This window comes from Fundulus heteroclitus, chromosome 14, assembly GCF_011125445.2.
Source record: "Fundulus heteroclitus isolate FHET01 chromosome 14, MU-UCD_Fhet_4.1, whole genome shotgun sequence".
In the NCBI taxonomy this organism is placed as follows: domain Eukaryota; kingdom Metazoa; phylum Chordata; class Actinopteri; order Cyprinodontiformes; family Fundulidae; genus Fundulus; species Fundulus heteroclitus.
In genome coordinates, this window is record NC_046374.1 from 24,188,374 (window position 1) to 24,205,878 (window position 17,505).

The 17,505-nt window shown below is 43.2% G+C and overlaps 1 protein-coding gene across 1 annotated transcript; it reads right to left on the reverse strand.

Annotated features, from left to right (window-relative positions):
* On the reverse strand, positions 1 to 7,704 carry LOC118565935 (4F2 cell-surface antigen heavy chain-like). Its single transcript, XM_036147033.1, has 10 exons — positions 7,502 to 7,704; positions 7,213 to 7,442; positions 5,215 to 5,388; positions 4,999 to 5,090; positions 4,772 to 4,911; positions 4,277 to 4,386; positions 3,957 to 4,183; positions 3,683 to 3,745; positions 292 to 511; positions 1 to 188 (listed from the first exon to the last, which is right to left on the reverse strand). Exons 1-10 carry the CDS (start codon positions 7,702 to 7,704, stop codon positions 40 to 42), a joined length of 1,608 nt encoding a protein of 535 aa, XP_036002926.1. The 3' UTR covers positions 1 to 39.
* Positions 7,705 to 17,505: the final 9,801 nt, after the last annotated feature.

The following is a 17,505-nucleotide window of genomic DNA, read 5'->3' on the forward strand; positions in this document are numbered from 1 at the left end:
TGATCTGCACACAACTCCGCTGCGGCTCTGGCGCCACCCTCAGACAACAAGGGGGAACTGCAGGAGAACTGCCTTTTCAGGCCCCAGAGAGACCGACTCCAGGCTGACCGACGACTCCGCCGTCATGTTTGCGTCTGTCGACAGCTTCACTTTGGCCATCTTGGGCAAGACGACGCCTTCTGTAGAAGCTAAATCAGAAAAAACAAAAACAAATTAAAGAAATATTTCTATATAGGCAGCAGTTTATTTACCTGACTGATTTGCTGGGTGCAGTTTGAGCTCCCATCATACCTGTGGGCGGCAGTGTCAGTTTTAATTTAGAGGGCTCTTTCCCCCAGTTGACAGCGGTGATGTATCTTTCGCTCTGGTCCCACACGCGCAGGAACGCCAGCGAGGAGGCAGACGACTCCAGAGGGTAATAGTCGCCGTAAAGCAGCGAGCGCTCTTTGCCCCGCAGGTCACTGAGGGATTTGAACCAGGACCTCAAATCGATGCGTTCTGTCCTGTTAGCCTGCGCACGAGAAGATGGGTTAGTGTTTAAAACGAGTAGCCAAACCTGGGAAAGCCAATAGGGCTTGGTCGTCATGACGTATTACTTTGTGTGGCCGCCATATTGAAAGCCTCCGCCCCCGCTACTCAGACTACTGCCTATGACTACCGCATACTGTACTCCCTCTCTCAGCCGTGTTTTAATTTGATTAATTTTACCGTAACTTCATTTCAACCATGGTAAACCGTTGCTGTGTTGTGGGCTGTAACAGCGCAACACATGATCGCCATGGGAAAAACATAGAAAATGGGTTAACTTTCCACCGCTTTCCTGCCTGGAGGCGGAACCACGGGACAGACAGCAAGCGCAATGGAGTCGTCGGCTCGCTTGGATCGCGGCTTTAAGACTACCGATCATAACTTTCCACAGTATCCCGATGTCAATGAGAGTGTGTTCCCTGCATTTTCATTTTGGTAAGTTAAAGATGCACGGTTTTATTTAATAGCCTACAGTTTCTTTCCTTCAGCCGCGACACCACATACATGCACATAAATACTAAAAGGGCAGCGGGAAAAGGCTCAAATACGTGAGAAACCCGGAGGGTTTAGGGAGGGCTGGCAGTTAATGTTACTAACTAAACCTTTAAAACACATAACAGCTCGTTAAAAGTACATTACATGCGTGAGTGGTTGTTAGCACTAACAGTTAGCAGGTGCCAGAGCCCGTCTGATCACAGCTTACCTTTGTGTGAATTACTGTGTTCCCACTGTTTGCTGACTTTATGATCTACAGCTCCTGAACCCATCCATTCGTAAACTGCACATGAGACTCCAAGGACTTGTAGCTTTGGAACTGTTCTGAAGTATAGGCGCTCACACCACAAACTAGGTAGCCGAAGACGTCCGATATGCAAAACAGTGGCAACAAGTCGTCGTCGGCGCTCCATAATAATGCTGATTTTGTCAACATACCGGTCCCTGATTTCTCTATTTAATGTGTCCCGGTAAATCTCAGATCCTTTTCGGGATTTTAACATATTTTTTCTATCTATTCTTTCTCAACTCTACTTCTACGTCTCTTCGTTCAACAACGTTATGTCAGAGGTATTTTAACGTTGCGTTGCCTTCAATATGGCCGCCACGTCCCACAATGCAACGCGGATCCCGAGCCCTATTAATGGACATTTTTATTAAGGGGACCTATATGGCGTTATTTTTGTCCGTTTGACTTGAGTGCACAGGAACCAATCCGAGCGTGCAGTGAGACAGGTATTCAGCGTTTAAACATCACACACGCGCGCTCAACTCCGATAAACTCTTCTCAACCCAATCGCTCAGCTGTTTCTCCGCTCGCTCGGCTCTGTCTCTGTGCTTTCGACTTAACAAAAAAACGTTCCACTCCAGCCAATCACAGTCAGTTTTTTTCTTCATCCAATCAGAGTATGGCTTGCAAATACTGCATTTAGATGGATTTAAATCAAAATGCTGTACCCCAGTAGAGAAGGCCCTGTTCCATCTATGTTTCTGCTCAGAACTGTGAATGAGTAGAAACAGAGCAGTTGGTCACCAGATGTGAATGAGCAGCAGGGGTGTAAAGGAGAAGCTCATTTAAGTAATGTAAGCAAAGCTGTTTAAATCCTTAAAAACAAACAGAAGTTCTTTAAACTGAACTCTAAGACCAACAGGTAACCAGTGAAGGGAGGCCAGGATGGTGTAATGTGCTTTATTTTATGTTTTTCCATTAAAAGGTGTGCAGCAGCATTTGAACCAGCTGCAGACATTTGAGTGAGGACTGACCGATTCAGAGATAAAGAGAATTACACTAATTCAGCCATGATGAAATGAAGGCTTAGAGTAGTGTTTCCATATTTTTGCCTTGAAGGAATAGGTTTTACCTTTGCTTTATTCCTTAAATGATAAAAATGACTTAACTGAGGTCCTTTTTTGACTGTCAAGTTTAAAATCACCGTCCATTTTAAAATCAAGGTTCATAAATTGGGGCTAAACATTCATTGCCAGGGTGTCTAATTCAACAGGATCAACACTTCTTTGGGTGTTTCAACTGCTATATTTGATAATTCATGGTTTGCAAAGACAAATTGATTCTAGTTTTGATGGTCTCCTCGTCTTCACCTTTATCTCCCTCTATAGATTATCTTTCTCATTCAATTCAGGACTTTCCATATGCCTTTTCATCTAGTAATGAAATGTTGATTCTGAATGCGGTGCAGGAATTCTTTTCATATAAACCAAAATTTTACATCACCTCCCAGAAGCTGGAAATATTGAGACTAAATATTTTAGGCTAAAATATTAAACTGTTTGTTCCTTTTTTTTTCCTTCAAAAAAATTGTTATTTGTAATGATCTCAGCACCAATGCCAGTCTAATTCAGCTTCTCCACACACCTGCCCAGTTCCCAATTCCTTCTGCAATCAGTGTTCACTAGTTCCACCCGTTTCCACCACTATATTAACAGCCCTCAGATCAGCCATTGTGGTTAGAATATTCCAGTGTTCACTTGATTGCCTGTTTGTGCTCGACCTGTTTTGTTCTCCGAGCCTGCCTAACCCTGTCTTGTCTCTGCCTGACCGCCTGGAAACCTGACCCGATCCGCCTCCCGTCCTCTGAACCTGTCTGACTACTCGTTGGATTAATTTCCTCGGACTGATTGCCTGTGAACCGGACCTTTACCCGCCTGTGAGTACCGAGCCCGACTAACCTTTATACTTCTGAGCCCTGCCCGTTACCGGACCCGACCCTGCTCAGGGATTGTCCTTTTGGACTGCCCCCCGGATTCCAACCTCGGACTGTTTTCTGGACAAGGACACTGAAAACCCCAAGCGCCGACGGCCTGTCTGCTCATTCCCTTCGGCTCAGTCAACTCAGCCTCTCCGAACTCGGACTCCACAAGGTTAGTGCTCCTTCAAACCACAGCACTTCTAGTCGCAGAGCTTGTCCTCTAATACTAACCTGTTGTCCTCACACCCAGGAGTTCCGGGCTAGACGCTGCCTGCCATCCCTCTTTGGCAGGCAGCGTCAGCAGTTGGCTGAGAAGAGTTTATCAGAGTTGAGCACACACCAGACAGGTATTCAGTGTGCGCATGTGTTGTTTAAATGCACTGCGCGCTCAAGTCAAGGACACAAAAATAACGCCATAGAGACCCAGATCATAACTGACTGAACCCACTTACGTCAGCAGCCTCGTCCGCAATAGATTCCTCCGTGTCCCAGATCATTTTGGGAGGTACTTTATCCTGGAAAAAAAATAAAAGGTTACATTACTCAATATATTTAAGTATAAATAAATCTGATGTTTTATTTACAGTTTTGACCTAGTTAGAATTTTTTTCCTAATCATAACACCTAAAGGACATTTTGGTCCATGCAGGCTGGATTTTTTCCTGCCCTTTTATCCAGCTTTTACTACTCGGCTGATTTACAGCACACGCTGCTCGTCTATTTGAACAATCCCATCATGTAGGAGCTTACGTTTGTTGGCAGAAGGCCGATTTCATCCCCGTAGGTAAACACCGGGGTCCCGGGCAGGGTGAAGAGCAGCAGCTGGTAGAGACGCCGCAGGTCCGGAGACGTCGCCACTTTAGAGAGAGGCTCCAGCTTGCTGGCGCCGAGGCCCCAGCCCACGCTGCGCTGCTGAGAGGAGAGGGCGTCCACAGCTTTGATGCGCTCCACACCTGCAAGGAGAAAAAAACAAAAATAAACAATGAAAACCCAAAGTAAAATACAAGACACACAGACGTTTCTCCATAAAAGAGGCTTAAGCTGACCGTCACGTTTGGTGCTGAGGAGGTCAGGCAGAACCAGGTCCACGTCGGTGGTGTTGACCAAGTCGGACACCTGGACAGCTGAGAGACCGTCCACCACGCCCATCAGCGCCCTGGGAAGAAGAACACCAGCTCAACAAGACGCAGCTTTAGCCATGACACACAAGATGAAGCTAAACACCCATCTGTGGTAAACCTTAGCTGCTTAACTCTAAAGGGTGTCATACACGAAGCTTCACCACTAGGGGTCCCCCTACTCCTACCAAGACAGCGGGAATAAAACCCATTAAACTAGTTTTCTGCTGACCTTTCTCCAACTAAAACCCCACACTGGAATGTCCAATCCAAAAAGGTCTCTCAATTAGGAACGTCAGCTGATTCGCTGATGCAATTAACAAACTCAAGCACTATGTTAGGCTTAACGTCTGCTTTAACCAGTTCTTTCCTGGTGGTTCAATATAGCAGAACCACAAGGAGTCAGACAACCGATCCACTCACATCTTCTTCTTGTCGTCTGCCGTGCCGTTGCTGTGGATAGCGGCGCTCAGACTGGACCACCCGGAGAAGCCAGAGGCCAACTCCATGTCGGGCACCTTGATGCCGTTAACGCCGCGTCCCATCCAGTACTGTGCTGCAACCTGGAGGAGAACGAGAAAACCTTAAGTTCAGCAGCTAAAACGGGCCGCTGGCACATGTAAGGTGGACAAATGCTAACATCTTCCCACCTTGAGTTTCTCCATTACGATTTCATTATCGCTGGAGAACCACGGAGAAGATCCCTTGTAGTTTGGAGTCAGGTCCAGAACCACAGAAATGTCTTAGAGAGAAACAGGAAAGCAGCCAAACCGAATAAATGTCACTGAGCATTCCCAGTAACGTTAATTCAAAGCTTTGAGCTTTGAATTTGAATAAACGTAAAGCAACACTGGAAAATAACCCACCTTTCTTTTCAGCCTTCTTCAACACAGCATTCAAGATGTCATTTGTACCAAATATTGGGTCGATGATCTTAAAATCCAGGGTGTAATAGTGATCACGTTGTACACGGTGAAACGGACCAAGAACCAGACCTTTGACCTTTATCTGGGCCAGCTGTTCCAACTTTGCTTCAAGACCTGACAGAGGAAAGATTACATGTCAAACACACACATAAAAAGTGAATTTCACAGGACAAGACGAGTCAGGATGGTGCAAAAAGCAGCGGATCTCTGCGAAGGGGGTTAAAGAATCCATCCATGCCAAAACCAGCTTTGTGATAATTCTCAGCTGTTACAGGAAAGCTGACTGGAGCGGTTTCCTCTCCAGTGTCCTGTCTAGCAATGTGGCAATAAGAATTGATATCTTAATGCCAGATAGAGCTCGACAGATTTTGCTTTACTAAGTGGAGCAAACAGCTTTCGCCATAATGCTCCGCTTGATTTGTGCGTGTAAATAGCTTTATTGTGATTCCTGCAGGGAGAATTTCAAATTATATGGACACTACAATGGGAAAATAGGAGAGTAAAGGAACAAGAAGAGAAAAAAAAGAAAGAAGAGGTGAAAGAAAGAAGAGATAAAAGGAACAGAATGATAAAACGTTCTCTGTCTGCTTCATCACCTGGAAAGAGACGCAAAAAGAACAGCACAACCAACAGACATAAAGCAACAGATACAATCGAGTAACACCTTGATACCATTGCTAAATCATATGTATTATTATTTAAGCTGACATGTGTAATGTGATACCTTAAAAAAGAAAGTGAAAGAACATAAATAAATGACAGGCTTTCTATATATAAGTGAACATTTAATACCTGGGACCCAGCACCTGTGGGAGATTGTGAGAGTGCACTAGTTTAGGTGAAAATTATCCAGAAGGAAATAGCTTGATAGTGATTGTGGAGAACCAAAGACCCACCTTCCCCGAGCACAGAGGCAGGGGTCAGGGGACCCGTAACCCCGGACTCCCAAAGGGGCCCCCAAAGCAGTGCGCCCGAGAGGGGCCTTCCCCCCCCCCCCCCCCCCCCGAGGAAAGAGGAGAGACAACCCCGAGGAAATCCCCCAGCCACTGCAATGCCGACGCCCCCAAGAGCCGCGGGGAAGAGCCCGTGGGCTCCGGCGGCAGCCAGCCCCGCTGAAGTGGTCCTGGCCATGTGCCCTGGGGGCCAGAGGCCCCAGCCGACCCCCGGGGGGCCAGGCCCCGCGAAGCCGCCACCGGGAATGGGCCGGCACCACCATCCCTCCCTAGAGCGGTTTCCTCTTCTGCTGCCAGGCCAAGCAGAGAGGATGAGCTGATCTGAAGTCGTCCGCTGCAACAGGCACAGGCCCATACAGTAGCAGCTACGGCAGGGAATCGGAGCGGAGGTCCTCCCCTCCACAGAGCCGCGTTTCAAGCTAGCTGCAGAGAGCCCTAGCTTCCCAGAGGTATAATCACATAAATTAAGTCAAGTGTCCTAAAGTTACAGATTTTACAAAGCAAATCATTCTTTGAAATGTTATTTCCTCAAATAATCTTTTTATCTTCACTTTGCTTAGTAGTTTTAGTTAAGTTTCATTAGCCTACTAGAGAGGATTTGTTGATTGAAATAGTTAATTTTTCAGACAAACAGCAGCATTATATAGTGGTGTTCTCTGGATGTTCATTTTATTTCTGTTAATAACTTCTTGAACTTGGAGAAGTTGTCACTCCTTTATTCCATATGTGTGCAGAGTTTGCTGTTAAAAGATCGCCAGTGCTCGAATCATTCCTTTCAACCATTGTCCTGATATCATCTCTTGGGCTGATATTAACCAGACAATACCTAACAGACAGTTATTTAATAAACATTAAATAACTCAAAACAGTGTGTAATAGCACAACAACTGCCCCTTTGAATCAGCCGACACATCCAAGGCTACAGGACATTAACAGTCAGCAAAGTGACGGATAAAGCCGTTCCTAGTTCCCAAAGCCACGTTACCTTCCATCCCGCCGCAGAAGGCTTCCAGGTCGGACACCTGGTACAGGGGGCCGTTGTTCCACCAGTTCATCTCTGGGACGGGTTTGCAGCGAGGGGCCTGGACGATGATGACGATGGCCTCGGCCAGCATGCCGACCCAGCCCAACCAGAACAGGACCAGCAGCATCCAGTGGGTCAGCACCCACCTGCAGGCGAACGCAGCAGAAGACACGCGGTTATGGGGGGGACGCCTAAGCAGCACGCGGCTAGAGACGGGTAACGATTGAAGCAGGCGCTTGTCGGCCCTCACCTCGGGGTGCCGGCCACCTTCATCAGCTCCTCCTTGGACAGGCCGGTGAACGCGACGTCAGGGACCTTCAGCTTCACGCTGCCGTTCTTCTCCCCGGCGGGAGCGGGGCCGTCTCCGGTCAGAGGCTGCTTCTCCAGGTCCACCTGGAGAAGCAGCCTCCTCCATGTCTCCTCCTCCATGTCGATCTCCGTGTCCTTGCTCATGGTCGAGTCTGATGGGGGGGGGGGGGGGATTTGTTGAGTTCATCCATTCAAAAAAAAAAAAAAAAAAGTACATTTGAAGGAAAAAGAAAATGAAGTTCCTCTCCCACTTGATTGCAGCTCCATCTGGTTCGTGTTTCATATTAAAAAGCAAACCGCAGACTAAACCAGACTGTACTTCAGTAACAACTAGTTTAGTTGATCAACGCAATGAAGGCTTTTAAATTGAGTAATTAAGTATTTATAAACATTTATATGTCTAAAATGAAATCGGAAAGAAAAATTTGTTATCTTTATGCATCCATTGTTAATAGCGCAATACATTTGAAATGCATCTTAATTGGACGGGGAAGGGGTTCACCGAGGCGGTCTACAAAAAGGGCCAAAGCCGACTCTTCTTCCTGAGGAGGCTGAGGTCCTTTAACATCTGTGCGACGCTGTTGAGGATGTTTTATGAGTCTGTTGTTGCCGGCACGCTCCTCTTCGCTGTCACATGCTGGGGCAGTGGGCTGAGGGCTGCCGACAACAACAGACTGAACAAAGTGATCAGGAGGGCGGGGGATGTTGTGGGGGAGGAGCTGGACACTCCGACGACCGTGGCAGAGAGGAGAATGCTGTCCAGGCTTCAGTCCATCTTAGACAATGTCTCACACCCTCTCCATGACACACTGACCCAGCAGATGAGCTCTTTTAGCAGAAGACTCCTCTCACCCAGATGCACCACAGGAAATCATTCCTGCCTGTTGCTATCAATCTCTGCAACGCCTCCCGCAGTTATCCTAACACACCCCCTTTGTAAATGTCATTTATGCATTCTCTGCACTGTTCTTGCACAATTCACTATCACTTCACTTGGATCCTCAAGGTGAAGTGAGATATATATATATATATATATATATATATATATATATAGTTGTAGTCAGCCCCCTCCGTTTTGATACCCCTGAATAAAGTCTAAAGCAACAAATTGTCCTGAAAGAATCCAACTGTGTAATCAGACAATAAAACTCTGAACATCTCACATGGCACTGTTCAATCCATCACTGAAAATAATAAAGAGTATGGCAGACCTGGGAAGACATCACCGTCCATATAAGCTCACAGGCCGGGCGAGTTATTAAGCAAAGAGGTCCAGGTAACTCAGCAGGACCTGCGGACATCTGCAGCTATGGTGGAGGTATCAGTTCACAGGCTCTTCACTTACTTTTAAGATGAAATCTACGGTTCACTTCTCTCCACCAGGTCCCCTGACCACCAGCAGCAGGGACAGCCGGTGAAGTATCTTCCCCAAGGGCAAAAAGCCTGTGACAGAGAAGGGGTTGAACCCAGCAACCCCCTGGCTGCATGACAACCTCCCAGCTCCTGATCCACTGTCACCCAGTGATGTGAGTTTGGTGAACGAGATTCTCCTCGTTCTGAGTACAAACAATCTGTTTCTCTAGTATTCTAGGTTAATTAAATCAGAGCTGACTCGTCTTAACCTCAGCTATAAAAATATAAAGTAGTACTCCAGCACCGCGTCCGACTGTCTATCTGGGTCTTGGCTAAAACTTGTGCGTATCTATTTCGGTCGCTGTGACACAGCAACATTAAACGACCTAAGTTATTGGGTCAGACTTTAGAGAGCGTGTCTCAGCACGATCCTATTGGGCTAACGGTAAGAGCTGAACCACAGCAAATGTAACTATATATATATATATATATATATATATATATATATATATATATATATATATATATATATATATATATATATATATATATAATAAAGTAACCATACGTGGTTATTAACAGCCTTTAAAAACAAAAATCTCAAAACATTAGAATGCTATTTTCCCTCTGATGCCCCCACATGTAATCTAGCACTCAGGCTCTGTTCGAACAGCAGACACATGTGGCCCCAGTCTGTTTTGTTAGGGGTCAGACTTTTTAGACTACGTGTGAACGCTCACAGTTTAATTGGACTGACCTCCATTACCTTGTTTAGCAGCTCTGCAGCAAATATTGTGATATAATTGTTAAAAAACTGTAATAGACAACAGAGAAAACGGAACTGCTTGAAAAATAAGACCAAAAAAGATCATAAAGCTATCTATGCTGCAACCGGAGAGACTACATACGTTTCTGCACTCCTGGAGACTTCAAGTACACAACAAAATGTATTTAAGAGCTAAAAAGTTGTTCTCACATGATATGCCCCACCTTTAAATCAAATTTGAGCCAAATTATCTTCGCACATAACCATTATGGGGCTCAGTAAAAAATCCAGTTTTTCTGTGAAGACCTCAGACGTTTGTTAGAGAACATCAGAGAAGAAACAGCTTCATGAAGACCAAGACATACAGCAGACAGGTCAGGGAGAAAGCTGTGGAGGAGATTAAAGCAGAGATAGGTCAAAAAACAGTTTCCTAAAATATGGACATCTGACAGGGGACTGTTCAATCCAGGCCAGCTGACAGCTTTGCCAGGGCCCGGGACAACGCAGTCTTTTTGGGGCCCCCCTCTACACCTGCCGCCACCACACACACACACACACACACACACACACACACACACACACACACACACACGTACACATAATGTCAACTTAACTGTATACTTCATGCCCTGGAAATCTGGATATTTTCAACCCATCTATTGAATTTAGTGCACTAGTTGATCTTTTCTTCATAAGAGAACAGCAAGCACTGCAGCCAAAATATGGCCTTTTTTGACCTGCTGTATATTAGCCAGTCCCTAAGCTTGATGTATCATGAAACTGTTGACCTTTTGGGTTTTGTGGTTTTTATTTTATTATTACAATTAAATAATAATAATAATAATAATAACAATAATGTTATGTTCAGTGTTTTTTCGCTAATCCACCTCTTATATCTTTCAATCCTTATGTAATTTTGTCTGTGTTGTGTGTACCTGTCTGTTGCTTTAATCCTATAAATTTTCCCTGTTGTGGGATAAATAAAGGATTAGCTAATGTTTTCTTATCTTAAATAACACTTTTTAATATATGTACTGGGTTCTTTTAAGGTCTTAATTACATTTTCTGTATGGGCTTCAGTAACATATGGTAGATAATATCTACTTTGAAAGTTAACATGAACTGCTGCTGAACACAAGCAAAGTTGAACTTTTCGGCCTACATTCGTACACTCATCACTACCACAGCTTTTAGACTTTTTAGACATGGCGGTGGTGGCGTAACACCCGGGGGAGGCTTTCTGCAGGCCCAGGGAAGCCAGTGAGAGTTAATAAGAGGAGGGACTGAGTTCCTTACAAGAAATGCCTGGAGGAAACCCTGTTAGAGCAGAAGTCTCCATACCAACAGGGCAATGACCCTAAACATACAGTGGAAAGGTTTAAATGAAACCATATACATCTGTTTGAATGGATCTGTAACACTTTAAAGATTTTAAATTGTAAATAAGATGATTAAAACCATGTTTTTTGTTCTTCTTTCACTTTCCAATCACATAAAATACAGATAAACCCCAGTGAAATGTGTGGTGGTAACATGGCCGGATATGGTTTAGTTAAGGGCATTAACAAAAGGCCCTGGGTAAATTGCCCAGGCAGATACTCAGATACTCGTGAACACCCTCTCCAGTCAGTCCCACCATCTGGTTCCCTTTTTTATCTCTGCGTGACGATCACGTGTACACAGAGTCAGGTTGTAACAGAGCTGCTGATTGATGTGAACACACTGTGCGCTGGGGATCTGCAGGACGTGAGACAAGAGATAAAATAGCTAAGTGGGCTCCACGTTCTGCTCTCACTTTAGCCGTCGTCACAGGCTGCGGGGTTGAACATCAGGAAACTTAATAAAGAAATAAACGTGGAGAAGATAAAATTTGCCATGTCAGGGGAAATAAGACGGAGGGGAGGAGTCAGAGAAATAAGGGGAAAGGGCGTACAGTGAGAGCTGAAAGAAGGAGCTAAGAGATGTAAACATGTTTATGAGCTGAGGAGGAAGCAAAAGTTAAAAAGGGAACACAATACTGAGCTATATGTGTATATATGTGTGTCTGGGTTTCCACTAATATTTGAGCCCTGATACCAAGAAATGAAGATAAGTTTATGCATGTATAGTTTTTTTGTAGATCATGCTTCTCCTTCAGCTATTGGCAAGAAAGGAGTTAAAAGTATTAGCTCAGCAGTTTTTGAGCTCAGCAGAACAAACAAGAGAAAATGAGGTTAAAACTCCAGGCAAGCAATTCCTGTTTTCTCCTGCTTCAGGAAGAGGCATCTCAGGACATTATACAACAGACCTGGCTCTGTTTCCACTGCAGCTGTAAAAAAAAAAAAAAAAAAAAACTGGAAAAAAAAAGACAAAGTGCAAATAAAGAGAGTAAGAAAAACCAAAAGAAAGAAGAGGAAATTAGTAGTGCTTCATTCAAGCTTTCAGAAGTGAAGGAAATTAGAAAAGAAAGTTAAATTTGATTAAAGTTGATTTAAAAACACACAGGCATGGATGCTGCCTCACAGTAAATCCAAGTCTGATCCCCTGAGAGAGAGAGAGTTTATTTTGTGAGACAGCATGACCTCGATGGAAACAATATGCTTTTATCTCATTGTTTCAGGATCCCTGCCGCGCCCCCCCCCCCCCCCCGACACTCCACAACCACATATGACTGATACAATGAGCTGCGTTAAGTCTCAGCAGAGGACAAATGCTCAGGAGTTTATTTTCTAAATGTCTCTGAATGTGCTTCGTTTTCCAACAGCGCAGCTTCCTTGCAGTGGCAGTTTTACGACCCTCTGCCCCAGCCTGGAATGCACACATGAGCTTAGAGCTAAAAATTCTGTTTTTAAACAAAATATCTACAATTTTTGTGCTTAATCCATAAGTGGCCATTTCCAATTTGGAGTCTTCACATCAGTGGTACACATGTATTGATTTGACAAATCCCCTTAGCTGAAGAATGTCAAGATATTTTTATATAAAAGTTGCCAGCTACGATATACCAGACGGCCACCAGGATTTGCTATATTACCAGGTATTTTTTAATCAGGTTATAAAAGATGTTACAGACATGTCCTCTGCCTAGAAGCACCACCCTGATTCAGTATGTTAATGACCTGCGGTTGGCTTCTTATACTGCTTAGATCTGCCTTCAGATTTGAGTCATCTTCATCAACATGATTTTAAGGTCAGTACAGATAAATTGTAAAATGCCAGAAAACTTGTTTTTCCTGGGCTGTGTTATTTCCGCAGGAAAACCCAGTATTTACTCTAGTCACAAATAGAGCATCCTCACAAAGCTGAACTGCTGCGCGTAACAGAGACTAACAAGCTACAGTCGTCACTACATTCTAGGTATATTGCTCTCACGCTACCTTTGAGGGACCTCGCGAAGATACAAGGTATAATAAAATTGAATAATGTTTGATTTGGATTCAGGAAAACGGAAGTAGTGTTTTTCCTACTTAAACAAAGATTAGCATTTGAGGTTGACTTGACTCTCCCTGACAACTTTTTACTGTTTTCTGTTGATGTTTCTGTAACAAAACTAGCAGTAAATGGACATATTAGTAAATGTTAGATAACATAGAAAAACAGAGGGCACCATAATGCAGATAAGTCTGATTCTATTAGTGTGAGCAGCTGGTGTCTAGGATTGGAAAAGGTGAGACCAGAATTGGAAACAAGTTGCTACTGAAGGTCCCCAGGTGAGGTAATAGTTTAGAAAGATGGTTTAATATCTCTCCACTCGAACGCAAATAACCCAATAGTTCTCCTTTTAACCAGATGTTAAAGCATCCAAATGGTAGAATAAACATATTATTGGGTTTAGCTAACCATTTGCCTAGGGGTCTTTTAGACCAGGATAATTTGAAGATTTTCCTCTTACCTACATCAAAGAAAGGAAGTAAGGCCAATTAGATTAGTTGGACATTTTGAATCTGGTCAGGATAGTAGAACGACTCCTGGACACAAGGCTATAATAAAAGGATAATAGCTTGAAGATGATGTCAATGCATGAAGGTTGACTCTAAGGAACATTAAAGCTGCAATGGCACCCAACATTGGAACTCCTGCTGTGCAACATCTTTAACAGGACTGCGCATGACTGCTTTGCTTCACAGGTGATGGATTTCATCTTCAAGGTTTCATGAACCTGACCTGGACGGGTTGGCGTTCAGGGAACACACCTAGAACAACTCTTGGACTCTAGAGGGAAGAACATTTAAATATAGCGATTCAGCAGCATGCATCTTGGGATAAATGGAGTATAAAGCGGTACACTTAACAGGACATGAGGTGACATCCTGGGTTTACAACGATGCTTCGTGATTCAGCCTATGGAAAAGCATGAATATAGTTGGTCCAGGAGGATGATGACATTTCACACACAGGGGGTGTGGAGACGCCCAGGACAAACTGATGTGGTTTGAAAATGTTATGAACTTGTCACAGGTGGTGAAAGTGGTTCGATGGCACTTGGAACCAGGTTGGACACAGGAGATGACGAGGTGATCCAAAGGGGATTACCTAAAACCTTACAATGACTGTGAACGTTTTTTGTTTTTGGGTTTGCTGGGGTTATCAGAAGAAGGAGCATCAGAGAAAATCTACTCTGTCCTGACCAGGTCCGCGCTTAAAACACTAAGATCCAATTACAGAGGTCTAGACAAATATGGATGCAGAGACGCGTTCATCAAAGAATTCCTTTAATGCACAGATTAAAATGCAGATACTAAGGCTAAATGAAGAATTAAAAGAGGAACATATCAATATACTGATGATTTAACCACAGGTGGTCAATATTTTAAGGGTTTGAAGGCACTACACAATTTCTTCAATAATCATAATAGATAGCGATTGATGATACGAAAATGCAAAATACAGGGTTGGAGGAAACTTAATTTATTGACACGATTAATCTGTTGGGACAAGATGTAGTGCAAACATAAAATAGGGATTTACGGATACCTGGGTGATGAAATTTCACAAACACTGTGGCCTAAATTTGGAAGAACTGTAGGAAAAGCAATAAGAATAATAATGGTTAAATGAAAATGTAAGAAAATCACTCTGAGTAATGTCTGCTTAAATTTTCTAAGGACAACAACAGCAAATTTAATAACGGGCTGGATTGCATGAGGTTGCAAATGTGATTGCTAGTATTATCAATGAAACAAATGTTAGATGAATGAAACAAGTTTAAAGTCTCAAAATCCTTATCTAGAGCTGTATGGGGAAGTTAAATAAACAGGGGGAGATGTTTTTAAAGAGAAACAATGGGTTACTGTTCACAGGATGACCTTACAGTTTAAAGGTTTGTTTCAAATAGATTCAAACAGGAACCGGTTTTCGATTCCCATCCCTATACACTAGTTACTCCTCAGGTTTCATTCTCTTTCTATATAGTCAATTGAGAGGCTGACGCAGGGCTGAGGTCCAAGGTTGTGGCGTGTGAAGACTCAGACTGCGGCTCATTTTGCACTGATTCTCTGCACTCATTGCACAATTTAGGGAGCGCTGTTAGAGAAAAACTTGCGTCCCGAAACGTTATATCGCGGATCAAGAGTGGCAAGTAATTGTTTGAAGCCAGGTTTTTCAAGTGCAGACAACAGCATGTTCATCACTATGAAGCACGTTACTGCATGCTTGATGTCCTTATGCCGCCAGGACGCTTTGTCATTTTATCACAAAGAACGGAGCCCAGTAGCTGCTATACTTGCTTTGTTTTGGAAGAAGTTCCAGAAGATTCCTAGGAAGACACGGAGCGGCGCGGGGCTAAAACGGCTCCCGCTGCTGCGGGTGTGAGCGGCTTATGTGATGAAACCAGTGGTGTAGTCTACATTATTGTAGTGGGTATACTGTGCTTAGAAATAAGCACGCCAGTAAGTGCAATGTAATTGACCTTTTTTTATTATTTTTAAGCATATTTAACATTGCTTAATTTCTCAGTTGCTTACATTTGAATCAATGAACAACAAACTGTACTACAGTTGGCTTTGTATTGAAAAGATGTATAATCTATAAAACAGTACAACAGAACATGCTTAAGTATCAAGTACTACATGTAAGTACAGAAGTACTATGCACATTAAAACTGTGTCTATAAAATGTTCCAGACATGTTTGTTTTGAGGCTCCTTATGTTTTACTTGTCTTCTTGTTTCTGTTGCAGAGCGGTGGTTTCTTAACCATGTTGTCACATACTTCCTAGGTTCAAGAAGATTAACAGGAGGCCCATTTATACTGATCATCATGAGATGACTTATAGTTGACAACAACAGAGAAGATCTTTTATCTGTACAGATATTGTTCATTAAGCTGAACCCTCTTTCACACTCAGCTGTGCTACATGGAATGGTTTGCATGCAAGTGATCAGTGGTTTAAGGTTTTCAGGCTCCCTGCTTTGGTCCTCGACCAAATCTCTCATGCCATTAACAGCTTGATTTTCACAAATATTAAATCTCTTACAAAGTCTCTTTACCTCTGTCTCACCATATCTTATGGTAGGTTTAGATGGCCAATTGCTTGTATCAAGTATGCTTAAATCACGTAACATTTCCCCACGTGAGCCTACCTCTTGTGCAGCTTCCAAAAGTTCTCTGGAATTTTTGCTGGACTGGCTGTACAGATTATGAATCTTTTCGATGAATGTTTTAAAATGGTTTACAGATGCAACCTCATCTACAGCATCTCCTACAGCAAGCTCTAAACGATGGTTCATACAGTGCCAGGTGAAAATGTTAGGATACTTTGCAGTCAGCCTGGTTGCCACACCTGAGTTTCTGCCTAGCATAACACTAGCTCCATCAGAAACAAATGCAATCCAGTTTTTTTTAAGCCACTCGTCACTGAAGCCTGCAGTCTCCAAACAGTTTAACAAAGCTTTTTCTACACTGTTTGGCTCTCTAACTCAACTAGCTCCAGAAACAAAAATTCAGGAGTAGCTCCATCAATAGAGGCTTTAACACTGACTAGCATAGCAGTTTTGTGACTGGCAGATGTAGCCTCATCAATGAGGACAGACAGCTTGCTTGAAGAAGACACTATGCTGTTCACAATTCTTGTCTGCATTTCTTTTGCAATATGTTTGACAATTTTTGTAGAACTGTACCTTGAGTGGAGACTAGTTCCCATGTGAACACCATTTTTTGCTTGAAGTTCAATCAGATCATCATGATCAGTAAAAGGTCTATTCATCTTTGCAATATAGTATGCTGTTCTAAAAACAGCATCTGTCTCAGCCAGCACAGTGTCTGATAGAGATCTCGCCATATCTCCAAGCAAATCTTGACCACATTTTTGTTTGAGCTCCTGGGCTATTTCATGAGCCCTGGACATCTCATGCCGCCGAATCTTGTTCCGAAGGGAAGACAGAGCTGCTTCTCTGTTCTCAATAGAGCCAGATGACTGGATCTTGAAGGAGATCCATTCCTCACATATGGAAACCCTCTTCTCTGTCAGGACACCAGTTGACTTTATGGTTCTGCAAACAGTACATCCTGCAAGTACATAAAAATTATCATACTCATATCACTTTAAAATGTTCCTAAGACCTGTATTACTAATAGCATCTACTGGTGGATCAATACATCCACAATAACATTCATAATTAACTGCTTACACTTTTGCACTATGACTAACTAAAACTTGACAATTAAACTATCAGACTTTAATATGTATTATACTAATAAACTTTTTAATTGATGTTTAATGTAAAATGTTTACCATGCATATATTTTGCTAAACTTTTCTGCACAGATTGATTTGATGAACTAATCTTTATAACTGCTCCAGTGTTTATCTGGCATTTACCTAACTTTCTCTCCCTCCATTCTAACCAA